Source organism: Chaetodon trifascialis, chromosome 14 (assembly GCF_039877785.1).
Source record: "Chaetodon trifascialis isolate fChaTrf1 chromosome 14, fChaTrf1.hap1, whole genome shotgun sequence".
Classification (NCBI taxonomy): domain Eukaryota; kingdom Metazoa; phylum Chordata; class Actinopteri; order Chaetodontiformes; family Chaetodontidae; genus Chaetodon; species Chaetodon trifascialis.
In genome coordinates, this window is record NC_092069.1 from 26,689,582 (window position 1) to 26,707,239 (window position 17,658).

The following is a 17,658-nucleotide window of genomic DNA, read 5'->3' on the forward strand; positions in this document are numbered from 1 at the left end:
AAGTTTCATTTATAACAAATCATCAGATTTTCTAAACTTTATGTGTTTGTGTGTGAAAATAATTCACTGTAAAGTAACTAAAGCTGTCAGATAAATGTAATCGAGTAAAAGTAGAAAGTAGCATGAAAGGAAAATAGTCAAGTACAAGTACCTCAAATTTGTACTTAGTTACTTTGTAGCATTTTCATTCTAAACTAAAATAATAAATTTGTTCATGTGAGATTCTGTCGCAGAGCTTCAACATATGAATCATCTTTAATCAATATCTCAAAATTATAATCAATTCACATTTAGCAGATAACTGACAGACAGTGAGCCGGGGGCCCTCAGACCAGCAGGGGCCCGGGCAGCTCCCCTGAATGAACTCTGTTCTGAGCATTAAACACCTTTTAATGAATTCTGATGAATTTACAGAGCGCATTATTTTAACATTAGACCCTGAAATTTAAAATATATATTACAAATTACACATTTGTGCTGAAATGAACATTTTTCTGTTAATTTCAGCACAAATGTGTAATTTGTAATATATATTTTAAATTTCAGGGTCTCCAAAAATGTTCCTGTTTATTTCTCAAACTAAAACTCGTCTGTTCTCTGTTTCTGCTGCAGCCACATTTTCTGTTTTTATTTGTTTTACATCAGTCAAATTAATATTCTGGACAAAACAAGACATTTGTCTCTTTGGACTCTGAAGACGTCTGATTAGCATGTTCCTCTTTTTCACATCATGAATGAATCATGAAAATGATCTTTAGTTTAAGTCGTATTTGTAACGTAATAAACCCGTCGAGCTGCTGGAGCTCCAATAAGGACAGTCAAACATCTTTAACTGGAATAGAAAACAGGGATATCGCCGTTAAATCCTCGGCATTATTACTGACGCTTAATCCGCTCCAGGAAGTAGCCCGACCCGCTTTCTGCCCTGAACTGCGCAAGACCAACAGAGTCGACCTTTGACCCAGAAGACTTAACCCTCCACACCCCCCAACAGCCAATCGCTGCAGCCGCCTGAGGCTGGAACACTCTGACCCTCAGAGGAGGGATTAAGACCAGTGAACCAACCAGTAAACAACCAGTAAACAGCCAGTAAAACAACCAGTAAACAGCCAGTGAACCAACCAATAAACAACCAGTAAAACAACCAGTAAACAGCCAGTAAACAGCCAGTAAAACAACCAGTAAAACAACCAGTAAACAGCCAGTAAACAGCCAGTAAAACAACCAGTAAAACAACCAGTAAACAGCCAGTAAACAGCCAGTAAAACAACCAGTAAAACAACCAGTAAACAACCAGTAAAACAACCAGTAAAACAACCTGTTTTTTTCTCAGATTTCGCTGCAGGTTTCTGGACGTTTGTCCACAGCAACAACCTCAAATCTGAGCAGCAGAGACGGACGTCCTCACTTTTAGTCCAACAACACTTGATCCTACGTTTCCCATGATGCACCTGGAGAGTGTCGCTCAAACAGCATTTTCATCATTAACTCACAGTTACCTGAACTTTCCAATCACCTGTTAGTTCATCTGTTTCTTTTCTCCTAAAGCAGCAAGAAACCACGAAAACCAGAAAAAATCTGTTTCGCATCAACAAAAATCGACGAATGTTTTTGATGAATCACTTCGACAAATGTTTCCAGACATTAAGAGGTTTTCAAATTGGTGCCAAAATGTTCCAAATATTCTGATTTTTCTGCAGAAAACGTCTTCAAAGGGGCTCCAGCGAAGCTTCACTTTGACTTCATTTCATCCTTTAAAAGTCGTGCTGTTTATCGACGATAAAATGTTTTTAATCATATATAAAGTATAAATATATATATATATATATATATATGCTAAATAAAACATAAAGTCACGTGTCTTTAACTGTCCTTTGCTGCTTAAACTGGAGAAAACGGCAGAGTTCACGTTACATAATCAAATAAATCTTCAAACGTGCTTCATATGGTTTGGAAATGATTTTCAGGGTTTTCAGACTTTTATTTTGAAGGTCTTGAAAGGAAACAGAGGACAGAGCTTGTGTGTTGTCTAACAGGAGTGTGACTTCCTGTCTGCGCTGACTAGCACTGATGATGTCACGCTAGACCAAGGTCATGTGACTCACTCTTCATCCTCCAGACAGAAAAGCTTTCTGAAGGTTCAGTGACGACGTTTGAGTCTGTGAGAGCGAAGGCGAGGAGACGAAAATCATCCAGTGAAACGAAATAAAACCAAATGAAACCAAATGTTTTTGGGGCCACTGTCTCCCAGGGGCCCTGAACGCACCGTCCATGTTCAGTCCCTGTTCTCTAACAGTGAGGAGTCAAAGGGTTTGACGCATGTTTGGATTTAAAGCTGCAGCAGTGTGATGAAGAATCACCATCATCACCATCATCATCATCATCATCATCATCATCATCATCATCATCATCATCATCATCATCATCATCATCATCATCAAAGTGTTTCATTAAAGCAGAACAAACCAGCTTTTCACCTCAGATCCTTTTTCAAGTCAGGAGCAGAAATTTGACATTAAACTTCAAAAAGCTGGAAACTCAGAAGACGCAAATCTTAAGAGGACGATGGACTTTTGTCCAACACGCAGAGAAACGAGAGGCGTCACTTTGATGATGACGTTCAGACGCTTCAGGTTTCCTCCAGACGAAGAGCTCTGGATCAAAAATGATCCTCGATCCTCGACTCGAGGATCAGATTCAGCTTCAGATCTGAGGACAGCAGCGCCACGACCTCGCACAGAGGCGGACTCTCAGACTGATCTGAGGTCAGTCTGAAGCCGAAATCTTTGTTTTCAAACCTGAATGAACTTTATCGACAGCTCAGTCAGCCAGAGGTGACGAGTAACTGAGTACATCTACTCAAGTACTGTGCTCACTCACTACTTTGAGGTACTTTACTTGAGTATTTCCATGATGATGATGATGATGATGATGATGATGATGATGATCAGCCTCATCAACCAGCAGCAGCATCAGTGATGAACTGCATCTCTGACAGTACTCTGCAGAATGAGTACTTTTACTGTAGTACTGTTACCTGTAACAAAGTACTTGTACACTGTGGTAGTAGTACTTTTACTGAAGTAAAGATCAGAGTACTTGAAGAAAGAGGAAAGAAAGGACGTCTCCTCTTCCTCGCCTCCTCCCCCGTGTCCTTCTGTTGCCTCTTTTGTCTTTTGACTGCTGGTCACCCCATTTAACATGGGACAGATAGCATCAGGCGGACACATATTGGGTTCCCCGGCAGCTCCATTGTCGGGGGGTGAGGGGGGTGAGGAGGGTGAGGGGGTGAGGGGGGTGAGGGGGGTTCTTGCGTTACAGTCGGACTCGTTTAACTCGCAGCCCTCTTTTAGGAAACGGACAAATTGCTGCTGAAAGTCTGTCTTTGTTGTCTCTGTGGGCTGATCTCAGAGCAGCCGAGAGCTCCAACAACAAACAGCCTGCGCAGAGAAAATCACAGCGGCACAGATCTCAGATCAGCTGATAAGAGCTGCGCTGATATCTGCTGCTGCGTCACATCTGCTCGCTTTCAGGTGAGTTTCCCTCCGGCTTCAGGCCTGAAGCCTCCTCTGGACCCACGTCAGCTGCTGGAGGCCCGCAAAGAAACTTTCAACGGGAAAGAAAGAAAATTCCAGATTTTCCTGTTTGGTGCCAAAGTTTGTCTTCCAGCAGAGCGTCACGTGACACCGAATGTGTCTGCTGGTCCCAGTTTGGACCAGTTTGTGTTCAGAGATGCAGACTCAGAGCTGAAGGACTGAAAGACGTTTCCATCAAAGCTTTCTCTTCTTCTGGAGTCTCTGCTCTGCATCCACTGAGGACTGATCCAGGTTTCTCCTGAGACTCATTTCAATCATCATGCGACGCTGAAACTCAAAGTTTGAGCCTGATTTCAGCATTTTAAGATAATTCAACATTAAGAGATGCTGTCTAATTTAGTGCAGAACAAACAAAAGCTGGTCCTGGTTCAGCCTGATGCGGATCTGTGGATCCATCGATGCTCTGCTCTGTAACTGTGAACCAAACTTCATGTAAAAAACTGTGATTTTTCAGGGTTTTTCTGTGAAAGAGGATTCAAACATCATCAGTCAGATCCTCTCTGAATTCCTTTGTTCAGGCCTGATTTTTGGTACCAAAAAGTCACATTTTGGGATTTTCTTTCAGACTTTCTAACCTGTCAGAGTCCCTGCAGGCTGATATCTGCTGTGAGAGGCGGCAGAGGAAGCAGAACTCAGGCTTTTAAAGAGCGAAGCGATCATTCACGTCTCTGCAGCTGCTGAACTCCATGTTTTCACTTCATGTTTGGTGTGAAGCAGAACGATCGTCCTGATCTGAGCAGGTTTCTCTCTTCAGTGTGAATGTTTCAAAGATGGGCAGCTCCTGCTCCTTCGTTCACTTTGAAAGGTTTCTCCTCATCAGCCTCCGCGTGTCTTCGTCTTCTTTATTTCTTCAGATTATTTATTTGACTTTTACATTTTCCAGTTTGGTGCCAGGAAATCAAACGCTGTGGTCAGAGAGTGAAACCTCTCAGAGTCTCAGACCTGGCCTGGACTGATATCGGTCTCTGAGGGTCTGAACCCCGCGGAGGACAGAGGAGGTGAGGATGAGGAGCAGTGACGTCATGAAATGTGGTGCCAATATTCAAATGAGTCAGAGTTTTGCTCTGAAACAGCCCTGAAAGCGTCACAGTTTGGATGAGATTCTGCTCTTTTCTGCTCATTTTCTGCCTGAACGTGAAGAAAAGCCTGCAGCCACAAATCCACCTTAAAATCTGTCAGATCCACCTTAACATCTCTGTGTGAACGTGCACTCACACAGAAATATTGGAAACATTTTTGACCAAAAACCTGAAGGTTCACCAGTTTCCTGTGGCTCAAACCCGCAGAGCATCATGGGAAAGCGAGTGCTGCTGCTGATCGTCCAATCAGATCAGTCAGATGTCAGAGAGCAAACAGGCCGAAGTGTCAGTCTGCAAAGTGATGAAGGACGACCCAGAAACAGAAACATGAAGCTCAGACAGCCGCCGCCATGAGTCACAGGCACACAAACACACGAGCATCATCATCAGCATCATCATCACCATCATCATCATCATCGCCTTATTGTTATCTTATCAGTACACTCGGGGATCCTCTGACTGCACACACACACACACACACACACACACACACACACACACACACACACACACACACACACACACACACACACACACACACATAAAAGCTTAGTGTTGAGGCTGCAGACGAGCTGTGACCTTTGACCTCCAGCACCAGCAGCCTGGAGATTCTTCTTCTGTTCCTGAACAGAAAGAGAGGCGGATGTCTGGAGGTGACTCAGGCCCAGAGACATCACTCAGTTTCATTGAACAGACGTTCGTCAGGAGGCAGTGAACGCATCACAGAATGTGTGTTTGCGCGCGGCAGGATGGAGGTTTGACCTTTGACCTGCAGACAGACAGTCCATCATTTCTTCCTGACATCATTCTACCAAAGAGCAGAATTTCAGATTTCAGAGTAAATGAAAAAAGGTGTGAAATGACTCGACGTCGCGGACGGAAAAGGTGCGCGTGCACCTGAATTCACGTCACAAAAAAAGCAGAAGAGCCAGAAACCAGAAAACCAAAGAGACAAACCTGCAGCAGCACTTTTACTCTTTAGCCTAAAAATTTGATTAGATTCATCAGGTGAGGAGGAGGAAGAGGAGGAGGAGGAGGAGGTCAGTCTGCTCTTTTTAAGAAATCTGTTTTTCTTTTGCGCGAAACGTGTGCAGAAGAAGCGGAATGATGAGTTTGAGTGTTTCTGTAAAAACAAACCGCAGCAAACCGCAACAGGTGAAACGTTCAAAGACTCCAAATATTTTCACTTCATTTATTTCAGGAAACAGAGACTGAATCAGCCGCAACCTGACTGAATCACACCTGGAAACACAGGTGAGGCCTCGCGCGCACTGCAGGTAGGACACGAGCACAAGAGGAAGAAAGCAGCGGACACACTGAGCTGAAGAAAAGACGGAAAATCTGCAGCTTTCGTTTGGTCTCATTTCCGCTTTGAATCAGTAAAAACACAAAAGCTTCACAGCGAAACGAGTTGAGCAGCTTCTAAAACACAGAGTGTCATTTTTCAGAGCCGCTTTAGACACAGATCACAGATGAGGGAGCAAGAAAATAAAACCAAATAAAATCACACCGGCGAGCAGAGACACGTCGACTCCCGAATTTAGCAGAAATAATCAGAAAAATCTGCAGGTTTGAGGGATTAATTGGACTGTTTGCAGCACAGAGAAGCTGCGGAGTGAAAGAAGACACACGAGGAGCAAAGAGACAAAAAGCAAAGCAGAAAACAACGACAGAGACTCTGAGCTGAGAAAAACCCAGAGGACAAACCAGCTGCAGCAGAGCATCACAGCCTGAGAGCAAAGAAGAAGAAGAAGAGGAGGAAGAGGAGAAACACCAACAAACGATCTGAACTCTTCAGCTCAGCCCCAAAAACTGAAGCACACAAGCGCCACGAAACACGCGCAAAGGCGGAAGCAGCTGAGGAGAAATGAACAGAGAAAGTGACAAACTGGAGGAGAAAAGACTCTGGAGCAGAACCAAAGCAACACCAACGCTCAGCTCAGCTCAGCTCAGCTCAGCTCAGCTCAGCTAAGACCAGTGACTTCGGCCGAAAAATACGCAAAATGTGCAAATGAGACGAAGAAACTGAGTAAATAATGAAGCGAGCCGCGCGCGCATCCGTCTCCCGCACACTGAGCGCGCCAAACAGAAACAGCACATGACCAGGTCTCATCTGCTTCCAGCGCGGCTTTAGGCTCGAGCTGTAGAATCAGCCCGCAGCTCGAGCTGCAGCACCGCAGCTCACTGATCCCGGATCAGTGCGGCGTTTCCGTCAGCTGCGCTGTTCAAACTGCACATTTCGTGCCACGCGGGCTGATTTGTGCACAAAAACGGCAGTGAGGCCGCAGCCTGCAGCGCCTCAGATTTCACTGCTCAAAAGCAGAAAATGTCTCACAGTCTGCCAGGATTCAGCAGCCTGAACGCGACCTCTGCTTGCATCATTTGACACAGTTTTTCCACCCAGACGCGCGGAAAGCTTTACGCGTAAAAGCTTTACGCACGCGCGCCGCGGTGTGATTTTCACTGTGTGCGTAAACAAGAACCAAAAGCCCCAAAACACAAACAGAAGATACTTTCAGGAAAAAACAACGCAAAGCTTTGTTGATGCTCTGCTGCTGGAAATAAAATCTCGGCCTCTAAATGCATCTGTGGAGTCAGCTGTTTGTTCCACTAAAACCAGTAAAACATCCACGTTCACGCTGGAAAGCTGCGCAGCGAAGAAGCGCATTAAGAAAACTCCAGATTTAAGCTAAAATCCAGAAAAACAAGCAAATCCCCCCTCAAGTCTAAATCTAATGCTTAAATATTTCAAAATAAGAGCTACATTATTTTTTGTTGCGTTCAGGTACCTGGTGATAAAACAGTGAGAACACGGACGGCAGGAGTAAAAAAGACAAAAGGATTGGCGCCAGTTATGAATGTAACCTATTCTTTTATTTTTATTTTTTTGATTAAAACATTTTTTTCTCTTTTTTTAACTTCTGGAAGCGACAAACACGGGAATAAGAATAAGACCACAATAGTATCACAACCATGAAAAATTGTTTTTAGAGACGACAATTAAAGGACAATCATTCCAAGTAGTATTAGATAAAGAGGCATTTTTTCTTCTGTCAAACAAACGGGTTTTTACATTGTTCTTCCTTTTCCAAAAGAAGGAAAACCCCAAATTCAAATTACAATTAGACATTTTCTCTCTCTTTTTCTAATTATACAAAAAAGAAAAGAAAAGAAATTGAAGCGTGAACGTCCGTTTTTATCGGCGTCACGTTTACAGTCAAAGAAGCACATCACAGGCTGCCACCGCGGAAAATATCCATCAGCAAACGAGACATTCACGCTCAAAATTCAGCCTTCAAGTCTGAATTTACTGCAAAAAAGAGGAGTTAAATTTACGATGTTTGCAACACAGATTAACATTTGATAGAAAAACGAGGCGGAAAGGCAAAAATGCTTCCGAGCTGCACCAACAAACGGGTTGAAAAAAAAAATAAATCGGCGCCACCAAACTCCATTTAAATTTCTGCTAATTTAGAAAACAAAAATGCTCCAAAAACTGCGATAAAAATCTCGTTTAAATGGACATTTTCTGCAGTGAAGGAGGCATCATTCACCCCTTTATCCATTCACTCACTCACTCAGTGTCTCACTCATTCACACCTTTAAACCTACCACATTAGGCCTCTGTCAGCTGAATAGTCTACCGACTAAATGTCCTAAAAACCGATTCTTTGGTCTATAAAAGTACATGAACAGTTTTTAAACTGGGAAATGAATGAGTGGAGAAACAGCCTCAGGACTTTGACGGCGGGAGCCAGAGTCGCTTAAAAACACATTTCACTGTATACAAAATAAAAATTAAAAATAAAAAAATTAGTGTTTAAATTTTGTAAAATAAAATCATTCTCCGCCGCTTCTTTTCTAACCCGCATGATACCTGATAATACTGCAAACATGCGGGCAAAACCGGCTATTAGAGATATTATTATTATTATTATTACCTTTTTTAAAAATCTCAAAATTAGACAAAACTATTTTAAATACACATTCTATAAAAAGTAATGCCTCCTCCAACAACAAGAACAGAAGAAATCAGCCTACAGCTCTCATCATTCTCTCTGTTTTTTAGCTCAGATCACATTGCACGTCGCTGACTGACAGAACTATACAGAGACAAAGCCCGGACACTGATAGTAACAGACATTATGTACACAGAACCGAAAACTGCAGAGGAAGAGGGAGAAGAAGAAGAGAAAGAAGAAGGAGAAGCAGCAGCAGAAGAAGAAGAAGCCATAATAATAATAACAATAATAATAATAATAATATTAAAAAATACCTGGAAACTTCAGGGCTGCTTTCTGTGAGTTTCTCTGCTGTTCTTTTTTGTTTTGCAGTTTAAGTCTCTCCTCTTTTTCTATAGTAGGTAGTTTATAATAATTTTGTATTTTTTTTTTTTTTTTTTTTACAATGTAAATGTTCAGTGTAAAATGTTCAACTTACAGTTCCAGTCAGTTTAAGAATTTCACTCCTTCGGGGGGGATGAAGAGGATGGATGATGGAGAGGTGAGGTAAGGTGGAGGGGTGAGGCTGGGGGTGAGGGTTTGGGGATGTTAGTGTATAAGTGGGTTGGAGGTCGACCCCTGGTTTTGATGCGTAAAATAGTCAGACAAACCCCCGGAAAGTCCCGAGGAGAAGGCCGGCAGAGAGCCGGACAGAGCCGGCCTCAGAGAGTCACAGGGCAGCGAGGAGGATGACGGAGCCTGCGGGGAATTAGAGGCCGAAGCTCGGGCGGCCTGCAAGGAGCCGCCGCCGCTGCCTCCGGTCTGCGTGGTCATGGACGGGTGCGGGACATGGGGGAAAAAGTAACTGGTCTGCCCGGCCAGCAGGTTGACCGAGCACGGGTTCAGGGAGTACGTGGCCCCGGAGCAAGGCACGGAGAGGCCGCAGGGCACCGCCGAGGCCGCCAGGGCCGCAGCCGTCAGGTGGTGCGTCGCGTACGGGAGATCCCCGCCGACCAGCCGGTCCATGCTGAGCCCGTTGGAGGGCGGGAACGACGAGTGGTTGTTGCCCATGTTCTGGGTGAGCATGGTGCTATAGGACATGGGGTGACCCGGGTAGCCCGACGAGGTCCCGTTGTAGCCCAGGGCGCCACTGGCCCGCGGGTGGTGCAGGGAGAGGAAGGGGGACATGGGCCAGTACAAGGAGCCGGCCCGGTCCATGAAGGTCAGCCCGGAGGTCAGCCGGGCGCCCCGCTTGAAGGCCAGCTTGGCCCGGGATGTGGTGGACCGCCGCCGGAGCTTGCCGGTGGTGCCGCCGATGAAGACGTCGTCGCTGCTGGGGTCCAGCATCCAGTAGTTCCCCTTGCCCGGGTCGTCGTAGTGCCGCGGCACCTTGACGAAGCATTTATTCAGGCTGAGGTTGTGCCGGATGGAGTTCTGCCAGCCCTGCTTGTTCTCCCGGTAGTACGGGAAGTTCTTCATGATGAACTCGTAGATGCCGTTCAGGGTGAGCCTCTTCTCGGGGCTCTGCCTGATGGCCATCATGATCAGCGCGTTGTAACTGAAAGGAGGTTTTTCGTACTTGCCGCTTTTCTTCTCTCCGTCCTTCCCTCCGGCGCCGTCCCCGTCTTTCCCGTCCTTTTTCTCCTCCTGCTTGTCCTTATCGTCCGGGCAGCTCTCCTGGTTCGAAGAGTCACTTTTCGGGTCCGCTTTTCCATCCTGCTGCGCGGCCGACAGAGGAGCTTTCTGCTCGGCTTCGTCCGCGCCGCCGGGCCGGTGGTGGTGGTGGTTCTGGTGGTGATGCTGGTTCTGGTGGTTGTTGTTGTCGCTTTGCACGGCCTCGGGCACCAAACTGTTTATACTGAACGACGATTTAGGAATCATTTTCACCTCTTTGCGCTCTCCCATATCCAACATCACCGGGCAATGAGGGGGGAAAATGGCAACGACCAAAAGCGACGCACACAGCTGGGTTTCAATCTGTCCTGTCTCTGCCTGCGAACCAGGACGGGAAGGAAGGAAGGGGGGACGATAGGAAGAAAGAAAGTATAGCCCAACAAACTATTTCATGTTCGGTTTGGGGAGAAAAAAGGAAACACACACACACACACAACACACATGTACACACACATCGATAGGAGACAGATAGCTGCAATTAATTAGGGAGCCACAGCCACTAAAGCAAGTAAAAAACATTGGTTGGACCTTTCCAGTCCTCAGCCAACCAGGGGAACATTAGTATTAAATATTAAGGCGTCCTCTGCGCTTTCAGCCAATCATGACGCACAGGGAAACACACACATCCACCAATGCCGAGCACGCTACAAAAAATACTCAACCCGACGAGTCTTTCACGTCTCTTTCAGGCTTAAAAATGTTCATTTGATCAGAATAAACATGAAAATGTGACGGACCGGATTTGAATTTTTACTGTTTCCAAAGCGAGTCGTTTGTTTTTGGAGTTTTGTCGAATTTTTGTATTTTTCTGTGGAAACTTGTGAGTCCAGCGCGCATTTCAGCCCCAGTTTGAAACCCAGCCCCTTGATTTGTGAAATAAACGTCACTTTATTTGAAAATGTGAATTTTTCCAGGATGATTCTGTATTTTTCTCATCGTTTCTCATGAAAAGTCAGACTTTCAGAGCCTCTCAAACGCCCAAACGACTCGCCGACACGGACACTTTTTGCAGCGTAGAAAACACACTCACCCCTATCAACACTCGCCTGCCTTCCCCTCACCACTCCCCTCGCTCATTCTCTCCCCCACCTACACTAAAGCCGTCGCTGGAAAACACACACCGTGCATGCGTACACCCAAATCCCCGCCGCTCCTCATATTTACACTCAAATATTTTCCCCTTCGGCGTCTTCGAAACTGTTTACATCCAGACTCTGAGGGAAAATAAACAGAGGAGAGGGGATCCGGAGGGCACGCGGACACGGTCAGGACACGCGGAGGTGATTTGTGTGTCAGATAGCAGCAGACTGTTGGACACACGGAGCTTCTCCAAAGCCGATTCTCCGTGCGTAAAACGCGCGTAAAATGCGCACGGAGAGGCGCAAACACGGTGTAATGTCAGCCTGCTGCTTCCAGGAAGGTTTGTACTTAGTTTCCTCCCGGCGGCTTCATGCTGGAGGAGAATCTGACAACAACACAAAGTGAAGTGAAGGCAGAAACACTCAGTGAACCAACAGAGACTCAAACTGCTGAAGGCCGCCGAACATGCGCGTGCAGCCGTTCACTGGTTTTACTGAAACATCACAGATTATTCTAACCTGTGACTGATGATTCCAGCACACCTCACTCAGATTCATTTCACCTTTTCCCTTTGGAAAATCATCTCCTTTAACTCAAATACTACCAGTACTACTGTGAGTGATCCTCCTGGAGCCGCCGCTGCTCCGGTGATGAATTCTGGGGGTTCCACGCTGAGGTCATCGTGCTGCTGCGGGCATTTATTAATGCACTAATTCTGAATTATTTTATATTCAGTGGATTTGATTCCAGTTCGTTCTAGACAGAATTTATTTTAATGTTTTTGTTCTTGGCAGTGAAATTAAATTTCTGCACAGAAACATTTTCTGTTTAACTGAATAAATAAAAGTTGAATAATTAAAATAAGTGCAGACCCTCACAGAGTGTGCCGGTGCTGAATTAAAGAATTAAAGACCTCAGTGTTTTTAACGTCTTTGTTACGGCCGTTATTCCCTCTAATACTACTGTTACTGCTGTTACTACAGTACTAGTACTCGGTCCAGTGCGCCGCTGACGCTGAACCACCTGCGGACTCACTGGAGTTTCATCACTGCTGTTAGTTATTGTAAGGATGCTATTATTAGTATTAATTGATAACACTGCTGCTACTAACACGGTGTTATTTTTACCACGTGACCACGAGGGCTGCAAACACATGACCACAAATAATAAACACAGTACTGATACTCAGATTTTTTATTGTTGCTGATTATGAGGCTTTGCTGTTATTCCAGATACTGATGGTACTAGTACTGCAGTACAGTGAACTGCATCCACTGCTGGCACAGGGTTCCTGGCACAGTGCTGTTATTATTAGCCCACTAATATCACCAGTGAACACCAGCGATCAGCACGTCTGAGCATTAAAAACTGGAAACGCGGTCTGAAGCGGACTCTCAGTCCACCTTAAACGGCTTCATGTGAGACACGCGCAGTCAAAGCTGTCGGTCCCCAGCAGCTCATTTAACACGTTTTAAGAGCAAAATATTTCTGAACGTTTGGCAGAAAGTGCCGCTGATGTGTGAACGTTTGCTCTGATGCGGACTTTCCGCAGACTGACCGTCAGGATGTGGACTGTGTGCAAACTGAGCGGCAGTCAGAGAAAAGCGCAAAGTGTTTCTGTCTGTGTGCGTCAGTGTGACGGAAACCAAGCAGGGACTGAAAACCCTTCAGTCTCCAAAATGCTGCAGATTTTCCAGAGTGAATGAAACGCCGCTGCTGGAAACTTTGACCCGGAGCAGCAGCGGCAGCTCGGACACGCGGAGCCGCAGAGCAGCGGAGTCCGCCCGCAGCCGAGCGGCACGACGCTCTGCCTCACTCTGACCACACAGCACTGATGAGGAGGGTCCGAGTGTGGAAAAGAGGCAGCAAGATGCAACAGCTCACGTGAAAACACGCGCTTTGCTTTCACGTTGGAGCAGAATGAGAGAAGCGCAGTGAGCAGACCGAGGAGCTCAGTTTGTCACCTTCTGCTGTCCTTTGCTGTCTCAGTCTCCGCTTCATGTCCTCATTGATCTGAGCTTTGGTTAAAAAAAAAAAAAAAAAGTTTGTTATTGTGGGGTTTTCACATGAATAACAGCTGAAATCTGTGAAGGAGATACGAGCTTTAGTTTGACTTCAGTGACGGAAAAATGCAAAAAGAAAGACCGAAAAAAACTGTAGTTATTATTGTATTATTACACTTTATTATGAGGCTGACTCCCATAAACAGACCACAATAAACAATAATAACAATAATAACAATAATAATAATAATAATAACTGACAAAAGAAATAATACTAAAATATAATAAAACTTGGCTTTTGCTTTTCCGGCTTTCGGTCACATGTTGCGGCCTTCAGCAGCGCGCTGCACATGAACGGGCCCTCAAACTTTACTACTACTACTATTATTATTATCATTATTATTATTATTATTATTATTATTATTATTATTATTGTTATTGGATGTAAAAAAGTCACCTGGCTCGCTGCAGTCGCGTGCTCAGCGCGCGTTTTGCCTCCGGAAAATGAATTTGTTTTGGAGAATAGTGGTTTTGTGGTCATGCTTTTATTTTGATGGGTTGCTTTAACTTGATGCTTGTTTGTCAGCTTCTCTGTGACACTCCGTGAACTAAACATACTGCTTGTTTGTTGTTGTTGTTGTTAGTTTGCTCACAGAAGCTGAAGATGTGAGCGCAGTTTGGAGCGTTCACCGTGTCCGCTTTATGTTTCTGCAGCACCTCCGTGCGTGCGTGCGTGCGTGCGTGTGGACTCTGCAGCATCCAAACAGGACTGAGGAGGAGGAGGAGGAGGAGGAGGAGGAGGAGGAGGTGCAGAAGAAAACAGCCTCAGAGAGAGAAAGCTGAAGGCGAAGCGCCTGTTTCAGATCTGGATTCATGTTTGTGGGAAACGTTTCTTTGGATTAAACCTTTAAAACAAACCCAGCAGGAGGATCCATCACAGGCGCGAGGAGAGGAGCTGCTGTGTGAGCTGGAGGAGAAAAACTCGGAGACAAAGAACTAAATGTTGAAAGCTGATTTTTTTTTTTTTCCTGACAGTTTCGACTTTAAACCAGACTCCGTTCATTTTATCCACCATTTTAAACTCACTGACGGTGTGAAGTGACACTCAAACCAGACTTTTAAAAACACAAAGTACACAGAGAGACTCGACTTCACATCCATCCAAAGCAGACTCCCTCTTCTTCTTTCCCTCTGAATTTCAAAACAGACCAATGAGACGTCACATCAAACCAGATGAGAATCAGCTGATTTTACCTGAACAAACACTGAAGTCCAAGAACACTGAAGCAGACTGAGGGGGGGGGGGGGGGGGTTCAGATTTCAGGTTTGATTTTCTTTCACACTCAAAGTCCAGAAAATGTCTAAATGGTCAGATCTGTGGTTTGTTTTTTGTTTATTTGTTTGTTTGTTTTGCAGACAGCCGGTGCTTCTAAACATGATGAAAAACTTGGTGATCAGCAGGTTTTGGATGAAACGGAGTCGCTGTCTCTCTCTGAGGTTCTGGATTTGGTTTCACCTTTTTGCCGCCTTCAACAGAAACACACCTCTCATCCACCCACTAAGATGGAGTTCAGCTCCACGTCGGCCTTCCGGTGTCAGACAGTATGTTTGCTTCTAATAAAAGTGACCAGAGAAAAGTTGACTTTCACGTCTTCTGTTGCTTAAACCACAAACCAGACTCCGTTCATTTCCTGATGAATTTGAAAACACAGGTGAGTCGGTTCATGTGCTGCATCACAGAGCACACAGGCCGACTCCTCTCCCTCTTCAGTCCGTCAACAGGCTTCAAACGTTCACAGGGCGATGAAGACCTGCTGCGACAAACATCCGACGCACAAACAGTGCAGACTCACTTTTCTTATTAGTGACAAATAAGGAGTTCAGCAGCTGCTTTGGCTTCAGGTTGAACACCCAGACGTCCATCAGGCCGACGCGTCTCATCCAGCTCGTTAGCAGATTTAAACCTTTTCATTTAATAACGCAGCAAACATCAACGTTCGGCTCCGTCACCTGGATTTAAAGGTGAGTTTACACCTTTTGTGTTCAGGCCGTGGAAAGCGATAAAACTGTGATCATCCTGGGAAACCTCCTTCTTTATTTCATGTAATGTCTGTGTGGAACAGAAAGGCTTTTAAACGTGATCAGAGCTGCAGAGGAAGAAACCCGACGGTGACCTTTGACCTCCATCAGAACCAACATGTCAGACATCACGAGGAACAAACGCTGATTCTGTTCTCGTGGATTTCATTCGAGCGTCGTTCTTTCCAGCTGGTGATCTTCGATTTAATCAACCTGGAGTGTGTTTCCATCAGGGAAGGGTGTGTGCGTGTGTGTGTGTGTGTGCTATCGATATGATCAATGAAGCTGATCAGGAGTCAGACTGATCTCTGGGGGGTCTCTGCAGGCCTTTGGGGTTTCTGTGGGTTCTGATGAAGGTTCCACTGAGTCTACATTAAAACTTTCGAGCAGAGAAAAACACGTTCAGTCAGATTTGGTCTCCGGCTAATTTCCTAACAGGGAGCTTCTTAGATTTTAGATTTCTGGATGTTCTTGACGTGTTCTAAGGAGTTTCACTGGATGTTCAGTTCAGGTTCTTCGAGTTCCAGGTCTGTCTGAGAGGCTGGTCTATGGTCTATTTAAGGGGTTCCAGCAGCTCTTCAGGAGGTTTTCAGGTATTCATAGAACCCAGAGGAACCTTGAGGTTCTGCTGTGGGTTCCAGAGGCTGAGTGGAAGATTCAGAGTGTCTGAGGTGGGTCCGCGTTGTTGTTGCTGTTGTTGTTGTTGTTGTCGTCGTTGTTGTTGTTGTGAACAGCAAACACAGTCCTGCTCTTCAGTTGAGTTCAGAAACCAGAACCTTCATCCTGACTTCACCTGTGACCTTTGACCTCTGCCCTGTCTCATGTGAGGAGGTGAAGACGAGGGAAACGACCCAGAAAAGAGTCCCAACATAAAACCTCAGTGTCCCCTGAAACCACAAGGCCAGAGGACGGAGGACGGAGGCCGGAGGCGTCACCTTCAGAGCGTCTGTCTCTGGCATTCTGGGATGTTGGACTCGTCCACTCTGGTCTCTCGGCGCCGCGGCTGCATGTAAACATCGTCAGGACGATTATTGGCTTTAAGGCTCAGATGGAAAGTTGTAAAACAGAGGATGAAGAGCAGAGAAGAAGAGGAGGAGGAGAGGAGCACAGAGGAGGACAGAGGGCGCCTCCCAGTGGCTGGAACTGGAGCTACAGGAAGACAAACGTCCTCCTGCGTCTTCATGGATTCATTTAAAGATTTCAAGATTTGTCTTTGATTTATTGGTTATTTCTTCAGCAGGACTTCCTAAACAGTTTGATTTGATTTGATCTGGATGAAAAAAAACCAAAACACTGAAATCAGAGACTGGAGAGTCCAAAGGAAACATGAGCAGCAGCAGAACAATCCGTTTTAATCTGATTTCATTTTGTGGAATAATTCAATGGAAATCATGTTTGTGTTTGATCATAAAGACAAAAAGCTTTTTTTCAGTGTTCAGTCTGAATCTGATGATTTATTCACATTAAATGTTCAGCTTAAAAAAGCTGAAGTCACGTGATCTGATCATCGTTTGTGTTGAAGCTCTGACTCTCTGCACGCGCACAGTGAATCATTCCTTTGGTTTTAACTTTCACTGTGAAATATTAGTTTTATATTAATAAAAACACTGAATAAAATCAGACTCCGCGTTTCAAAAAACCTTTGACTGTTTGAAATCTATGAAATTAACCAGAAATCAGTTTTATGTTCAGCATTTCATCTGTGTGCGTGCGTGTGTGCGCGCGCGCGCGTACCTGGCACCGCCGCAGAAGCCGCTCTGTCCCTCAGCAGGTGTCACCACCTGCACCAGTCCGCAGTCACGGAACTTCACAGGTGAGCCTGGAAAGAAGGCCGAGCACGAGGACGGACCGACCAATGAGGAGCGAGTACTCAGAATACTGCAGTATTACTGTTGAATTACTTGAAATACATAAAAACGTTTTATTTCCTGTCTGTGCTCACTGACGCGCTGCTGGATTAAACTGGTCTGTGAACTGGTCAGACTGGGCGGACGGCCGCAGACAGCAGGCCGCGGCGGTTCAGCTCCCGCTGCTTTCTCTCCGTGAGCTGAATGTTGAAGCGGGAATCAGACGGAGGCCCGGAGAGCCAAAAACATGTGCAGCCAAAAATAAAGAGATAAACAATAATAAAGCTGAACCACTGGTTTTTATTTAGTGAACACGTGAGGACGGAAACACCCCGAAGGTCAAACCCACCAGTTCAATC

General features: G+C 45.4%; 1 protein-coding gene across 1 annotated transcript; it reads right to left on the reverse strand.

Annotated features, from left to right (window-relative positions):
* Positions 1-7,543: 7,543 nt before the first annotated feature.
* Positions 7,544-10,817, reverse strand: foxg1a (forkhead box G1a). The gene has a single exon (XM_070979246.1). It carries the CDS (start codon positions 10,528-10,530, stop codon positions 9,226-9,228), a length of 1,305 nt encoding a protein of 434 aa, XP_070835347.1. The 5' UTR covers positions 10,531-10,817; the 3' UTR covers positions 7,544-9,225.
* Between the last annotated feature and the right edge of the window lie 6,841 nt (positions 10,818-17,658).

Coding starts and splice junctions, on each gene's coding strand:
- foxg1a (XM_070979246.1), bottom strand. CDS start 10,530: ATGTTGGATATGGGAGAGCGCAAAGAGGTGAAAATGATTCCTAAATCG.